General features: G+C 39.1%; 2 protein-coding genes across 2 annotated transcripts; both read left to right on the top strand.

Moving 5' to 3' along the window:
- Positions 1-647: 647 nt before the first annotated feature.
- On the top strand, positions 648-4,180 carry LOC113571688 (cell cycle control protein 50A). The gene is made up of 7 exons (XM_027000781.2): positions 648-1,172; positions 1,382-1,501; positions 1,952-2,059; positions 2,211-2,298; positions 2,399-2,545; positions 2,656-2,862; positions 3,396-4,180. The coding sequence occupies exons 1-7, from the start codon at positions 927-929 to the stop codon at positions 3,587-3,589; spliced, it is 1,110 nt and encodes a 369-aa protein (XP_026856582.2). The 5' UTR covers positions 648-926; the 3' UTR covers positions 3,590-4,180.
- A 53-nt stretch (positions 4,181-4,233) lies between these two features.
- LOC113571689 (cytochrome c oxidase subunit 7A2, mitochondrial) lies at positions 4,234-7,174 on the top strand. The gene is made up of 4 exons (XM_027000783.2): positions 4,234-4,338; positions 5,524-5,613; positions 6,446-6,530; positions 6,979-7,174. The coding sequence occupies exons 1-4, from the start codon at positions 4,321-4,323 to the stop codon at positions 7,032-7,034; spliced, it is 249 nt and encodes an 82-aa protein (XP_026856584.2). The 5' UTR covers positions 4,234-4,320; the 3' UTR covers positions 7,035-7,174.
- Positions 7,175-7,784: the final 610 nt, after the last annotated feature.

The following is a 7,784-nucleotide window of genomic DNA, read 5'->3' as shown; positions in this document are numbered from 1 at the left end:
GTCTTTTGTGTAAACTGACTCTTTTTAGGGATTAAAAGAGTTTTAAAAGAGTGGAAAATGGTGCCCCACAATATACATTTTGGGCCTGTTACAGGTATAGTCCAAGCTGCCAGGATATTTCGAATGATGTCGTTAGCTTGCATTGATACACAGACAATTTCTAAGTTTCATGTAGATGATGGACAAGTTATTAGTTACCAGTTATCAATGTTTATCAAGATTCGGCAACATCAATCTTCTAGAAATAACACGGTGTTTTATTCTAAGCCTTGATGGTTGTTCTGTGCCGGACAAAGCTGTGTTACTCTAAGACCCTACTACAACCCTAGACGTTGGTCTTCTGCTTATCTTATTCTGTTTACACTGGTTGATAGAAGGCTTCTTTTTTAGCACCGACATTATTGTCAATCTCATTAATCAAGATACTCCACCAGCTTCGGTCATTATAATTATTGCATAAGATAAAATATTAGATGTGTTAAACAGTCTCCATTGCTCAGCCTACGTTTTACACATTTGTGAACTACAGCCATGCACATGTATATTAAGCTAGTATTTGTTATCACAATTAAAAACAAACTTGAATAGTGCCGGCTGAAATAGGGAGGTGCTGAAAACTGACGCTCTGGTGAAACTTATGTCGTCACGCCTCACAAGCTCTTCCGCTGGCTAACCTGGGTTAATTACAACAGACTGAACTTCATTAGTCCTCAAAAAAGGTCAGCACTCGTCGCACTATGTATCTGGATATTCTGACCTAACAGGTATATGCAGTAGCAATATACACTGAAATATATTTGCAATTAACAGCAGCGAGTATCTTGTTGTGGATTTTAATCAAAGTCCGTAATTCATCTGGCGAAGCGAGCAAGGTTAGCTAAGATAGCTAGCAAATCGGCCTGCAAGATAGGGTATTACCTGAAAACATGATGGCGTCTAGCTACAACATTAAGGAGGAAGACGGTCACCATTCTGGGTCCTCGGGGCCTGGTGGAAACGCAGTTAGGACTAAAAAGCCCGACAACACAGCTTTCAAACAACAGCGTTTACCAGCCTGGCAGCCTATCATTACGGCGGGGACAGTCTTGCCAGCATTCTTCATTATAGGACTGATCTTTATCCCCATCGGAATCGGACTCTACGTTACGTCAAACAACATCAAAGAATTTGAGGTAAGCAACAAGGACTATCCAGAGGTCTGCACTTTGTTTCACTGTTTTTCCTGCTAATGTTAGATAGCTAGTCCGTGAAAACTACAGGGCTATTGTAGCTCCTGCCTAAGAAAGTTGGCTAGCTAAGGAGATAAGTTAGCTATAGCTAGCTAAGGAGATATGTTAGCTATAGCTAGCTAACTACGAGGAATTTCTTTTATTCTTCACAGATCGATTATACTGGAATAGACATATCAAGTCCATGCTTCAATTGCTCTCAGAGCTATAGCTGGAATACCACGACGTCGTGCACATGTTCGATACCATTCTCTCTTGACCAGCCCTTCGAGGTAAGCATGGAGTTTGTCCTAAACTCTTGCATTTTAGTTTGCTTAGGCTGCTTAGGAATTGACGCGTTGGGGAAAGGACGTCCGTCTTGAATCGTGAGTAAAAATGTAGCTACTTAGCTAACATAATGCAGCCTGTGTAGAGACTGCTGACGTTATAAACCAGAATTAAAGGACAGACATCGAATACACATCAGAAAGAACAAGGGGCAAAGAGATCATTCTGTGTGCATGTCATATCCGTACCTTTGGTTTCTGACAGCACTCTGTTAGTTCTTAGGAGAAATGACCTATAATGGCCTGGAAATGACCTATAAACAGAAATTTGGGTCAAGCATTTTTATATGGATTTCTTGTATGTTTTTGCACTAATATGCCATTTGTTATTTGGGTTTTCAGCAGTTTTTTGTTTCTGGAAATGTAATTACAAAATTATTTTCTTTGCATCCTCAGAGCAATGTTTTTATGTACTATGGCTTATCAAATTTTTACCAAAACCATCGACGATATGTTAAATCGAGAGATGACAGTCAGCTCAATGGAAACCTTGACTCCTTAAAGGTATGTCTAAATATGTTTCCAGTTAAGGATTGTCATGTAGAACCACAATCTCTTATGAATAATATAATTCCTTTAAAATAAGCCAATATTGTTTTTTTTGTTTATATATGTGAATTTGTAATTGAACTGCTGTTAATCACCTGAATCACAGGCACCTAGTAAAGAATGTGAGCCCTACCGCATTAATGAAAACATGCCTATTGCACCATGTGGAGCTATTGCTAACAGCATGTTTAATGGTAAGACAAAACAGAACAATCAAAAATGTGTGGGTGCATTTTTTTAAAGACACTTTCTCATTTTAATGCACTTTCAAGAACTGATTCTCATTTCTTACAGATACACTGGATTTGTTTTACATTGATCCCAATGGAACCAGAACCCCAATTCCACTGATGAAGACGGGCATTGCGTGGTGGACTGATAAGCATGTGAAATTCCGAAACCCTGGTGGCAGTTCCTCCAACCTTACAGCTGTTTTCTACGGTAATATTTAAATTGGTCATGGCTGCCTTAGAGTGGCAGTCAGTACAACTCATTTGCACTTTTGCATATTTGCCCATCTAAAGCAAGCCCCCCCCCCCCCCAATTTTCAGGGACCACAAAGCCGCTCAGCTGGCCCAAGCCAGTCTACGAGCTGGACACAGACCCAGAGAACAATGGCTTTGTTAATGAAGACTTAATCGTTTGGATGCGCACAGCTGCCCTGCCCACTTTTAGGAAACTCTACCGCATAATCCAAAAGAAGAACAGCTTGACTCCTACACTACCCAGGGGCAACTACACCCTAGACATCGTTTACAGTATCCTCCTGATGCATACCATTCAGATAAAAACTATGCTGTGTTTCTGGGTGTGCTGGAGCTAGTGAAGAATGTTGCCTTAGTGTTGTGCAACTGCATACAAGGGTTCTGCATTATTTGCAGACCAAGTGAGTGTGTGTGAGTTAAGAGTTACAGCCTTTGCAAAAGTCGTCTGTACTCGGTTTTATATTCATATGAGGTCTTAGCAACTAGCACATCATGGGCAACCTGGAGAGATTTTTTTGTGTATGTGGGTTGGGGGAACTAAGGCCTTGAAATTGTAAAATGGTACTTGCATTTTTAACGATAAAATGCAAAAGCCCTAATATTCTGCTGTTTAGATGAAAACCCAAGTTTACAAAAAAATATAAAATCCTTCTGATCCAATGTTTGAGAATCTTGTCATAAATGACAGCATCTGTACTAATAACACATTAAAACATTTATCCAAAGGTCACAATACTAATTTGAATGTGTACTGTATGCATCATGGATTATGGCATGATATTTTCCCCTTAACCCGTTGATCTCAGATTATCCTGTGCGTAGCTTCGATGGCCGAAAGCGTATGATCCTGAGCACCATCTCATGGATGGGAGGGAAGAACCCTTTCCTGGGCATCGCCTATATATCTGTGGGCTCTGTCTGTTTCTTCCTTGGAGTGGTTCTGCTCTTCATCCACCACAAATATGGAAACCGGAACAACAGCTCAGACATTCCAAATTAAGTGTCTCTTTTGGGCTGTAGGCTCACAGGCTGGCCCACATGCATGGTGAAGACCCAATGTCTGTTGTGCAAGCTCGTCTCTGTGTGTATCCTTTGTGGTTTTGAATAGCTGTGCTTGTAGGTGCAGAGTTATATAGCAACACAATGCATAGGTATTTCTGTGAGCCTAGAGATCAGTTATGTATACAAATGTTATATTTATTTAATTTTTAAAAAAGATGATAAGGGTGTTTTGTTTTAAGGTGTACTTTTTATTCTGTTATCTATGTATTTTTAAGGTGCTTATTGGGCTTTGCCTTAAGTGAAATGTATATATTTGCATACAGCCAACAGGTTATACATATAGCAGAACACAAAATTGTCCTCGCGAATGGAGCTAGAAATGAGTGAATGTATTGCTATTCAAAGAAACCGAAATAACTTGCTTTTCTGGCAGAAATTTCGCAGCCCAAGGAAAGTAGGACACACTATATAACCTAAAATGTTCATTATAGATCATATCATGTTCAGAATGTGTCCAACCTATTTGCACTATAAGCTTGGCCTAGCTTTTAAACTATTTAGAGAGAAATAAAATTGGATCCAAACGGTTCTCGTGTTTTTGTTAAGATGTGGACTCCACGCCAGAACAGACGGTGGCAACAGCTCTACTAAACGACAAATAAACCACTAACGCTAACGTTTTCATTTCTGTGTCCTTGGCTGGAGAAATCTAAGCAGCAGGAGGAGAGAATGTTCAAGCATCTCGTGGTGAGAAGAAATAGGTTTTAACACCGTAGAGCTGGAGAATCGAATTCTCGTGCAAAATGCGGCAGTGAAAAGATTGTTTTCACAGCAGTACGTTGCCTTGAAATCATAGCTTGGTAACTAGCTGGGTCAGGAAGGACTATGTGAACTTAGTTTCCGATAGTAGCTATATTTGAGGAAATACTGTTGAAAAATTGTTCCGTTGGCTAGTTAGTTTTAACATGTTTTGGGTGTACTAGTTTTGAATTTATGAATTACTAATAACAGTAAATACCGGAGGATTCAACAAGGGAAGATAAAGTAGCTAACTGCGCTAATAACGGGCTAGTTTAGCTATACTTGGTGTATGTGTATACATCATAGCCATGAGCCACATTTAACTTTAATCTCTAGCAAATAAGCTAATTCTGAAGTATATTGTTAAATCACAACCTTATGATTAGGTTGCTAATATGATTTTATCGCTATGCAGATCCTATTCTGTAACATTAGCTAACCTTAGTCGCACAAGCCAATCCATGCTGTCCTCCATGAACCGTAGCAAATAAATGAATTGGAAATTAAATTAGGGTTATTGCTGCTAGCCAGTTATAATGCAGTGGAAGAAAGTCGACTTTATTCTGTCCGCTATGAGTGTTTTAAAATCAACTTGGGTGTTACGGTGCATTTACAATGGTCCGGCTCGACAACGCAATGCAACGGATCCCATTCGTTTTCAACGGTAAGCGTCGGTTCTGTCAAACTTGACCGCACAGTGCATGTGTCCGGCACGTCGAGCTGAGGGGAAGCTGCGGAGAGAACAGCAGTCGATCTGAACTTTACTTAAATGAATTCGGCTAAAGCGATGCATCTGTTCAGTCATAAGATAGCTGTTGTGATTAGTGTCAACCATTCCGCCTTCAAACGTTCCAGTGGAGCATGGAGGTAAAATTTATTATCAGGATTCCTTGTGTTTTTCTATCTACCCCTGCCAAATTTAGTTTATGAAGCTTAGTCAAACTTTTAATTTCGTTTGCATGACGCAGGGAACGCACTGTTGACGCCCACATGCGGCCAGCTGAAGAGGAGATATCCGTTCACGTCCTTCGTCGCGACCGACCGATATAAATGCACCTGTCTTGTTAGCTAGCTGTATTAAAGACCTAGATAATACCGTAGGAAACGACACATTTTATTCTGTGCCATCAGGCGCTTCAGCAGGTGTCCCGGCGGACGCTAACAAACAGCGCTCGCAGGCAGTTGGACAATAAAGTCCCGCAGAAGCAAAAAATCTTCCAGGTATGCTAGCGAATTGGTATATTTCCATCAGGAAAATGTGGATAAACTTCACATGCAAAATAAGACAATCTCATTCTAAAGTAAAGCTCTTTGATTTTTGTTTTTTTGTTTCGTTGGCTATTTTGCAGTTCTTGCAGTGTTCATTATTTCAACATCATAATGCAGATTTTGTTCAGTCCAAAGCGCAGTTGTAAAACTGACCAGAGCCTGGTGGTCAAAGAGTAACGACATCCGACTCCTCCGTTAAGAGAATATGTAACATTTCGAACTTTAATACTAGATCTTATCTGCATTCCGTTCCGCAGGCAGTGTAGTCCACCCTGCAGGGAACTACGAGGGTGCTTAAAATGCACCTTGTTTTCACATATCTTAACGCACTTACCACATTAAACTATACAGCTGAGTAGAAATATGGAAATAAGTGTTCATTAGAAGGCCATCTTTATGATCAATTTATACTCAGGTCTATTATCTTCAAAATGTGTCCATCACTTGGCAGAACAGATGAGTATATTTTGTCCCAGTACATTAACTTTAATTAATACTTTACGTGTAATGTACCAATTTTTGCTTGTCTGATCGCTCCTAATATACTAACTTGAGCACGATGTGCCATGAGTCTGATAATCAAGTTCACAAGCAGCAATGAATGACTTTGAAACACAGCTTTATTATTCATTTCTTGCTTTGTAAGAAATCATTATCTTCACTATTCATTTGTTCTAGACAATCCTAAAGTGTAGAAGTAGTTTTGTAGCTCACTAATGCAATTTTAATAAATGTTTGTTTAATGTACTATCAGCTAAAACACAAATTGTGTAATGCTCTGTAGGAGAATAATGGCATGCCAGTGCATTTAAAGGGTGGGGCTAGTGATGCTGTCCTCTACCGTGCCACAATGGGCCTCAGCGTACTGGGTAGGTCATGCTTAATAATTACTTTGATGGTAATGTGACATTCCCATGAAGACTAAAGTCTTGTGGAAAGTCTTCCCAGAAGACTGGAGACTGTTATACAGTGGAATGGGATGGTCAGGTTTCCACATACTTTTGGTTATTTGGTCTGTTTGTTAAAAAGATTCCTATTACACATGTAAATCAGTCTTTGTATTCTTAACATATTAGCATGTTCCATTAGCAATTCTTGGAGAGTCACAGAACCTCTGTGCTACTGACTACTCTCTCTAGTTTAATACAACTGAACTTGTTAGCTATTATCAAGCCTTCTTTGTGCTGAATTAGGTTTCTTAGTCAGAAAACAGTGAATGCTGTTGCCCTCCATGAAGGCAGTTTGACACCAGTGCTGTACACTGCCAATGCACGTTTCTTTCCCTTTTCTGCTTTAACTCCTTTGTTTCTCTCACAGGAGCTGTATTTGTACTCTATGAACTGGGCAAGGCAGCACTCCCACAAAAGAAATGATTCCAATTCCTGGATTTTTGCTAGAATGTCCATGTATATGTTGTAAAGAGAAGGATGTATTTCATGGATAATATTTATTCTTTTCATAATGGGACCAATGAACATGTATCTAGCAGTAGACAATAAACTTCTTCCCATCACCTGTTGTCTCCTGACTGTCTTTAAGGAAAGGTGATTCATCATTTCTGATTTATTAAGATCAATCAAAAACTAGGCAGTTTCCTTTTTCCCAGTACTCAACATTTTCCTCCTCCTACATGCAAACTTGCTATCTCTGTTATAAACTACAATATATAGAATTTGCAGTATATTTTTGCTTTGATCATCTTTGTTAGTCTGCATTCTTTAACATGAATGATTACCAAGGTTACAAAATAAATGCAACTAGAATACTGTTTAAATATAGCTTTTAATATATACATATAATTTCCTAAATATATTTCTGTCCCTTGGAATCATATAAATCAGTAGACAAAAATAAAAAATTAGCTTGGCTTTAACATTTATTAGTAGAAAATAACAGTTTCATCCAAAAGAACTGGCCCAAACAAAGAACTTAGCATTTTCTTTTAATCCTTTTTAGGAACATTCTTCTAGATTTCAGGTAGGTGTAGCCCAGAACTGATAGCATGAATAACATGAAGAGCACAGTTACACACCTGTTCAAATACTCGTATTTCCTTTTGAAAAAGGGGGGGGGGGGAAAAGGATTAGCCTTTTGGTATGCTTGCTCATATTGTACTGCTCTGT

The sequence above is a fragment of the Electrophorus electricus genome, chromosome 3 (assembly GCF_013358815.1).
Source record: "Electrophorus electricus isolate fEleEle1 chromosome 3, fEleEle1.pri, whole genome shotgun sequence".
Lineage (NCBI taxonomy): Eukaryota > Metazoa > Chordata > Actinopteri > Gymnotiformes > Gymnotidae > Electrophorus > Electrophorus electricus.
The sequence above is the reverse complement of the archived record's forward strand: the minus strand, read 5'-3'. Positions and strand labels throughout refer to the sequence as shown.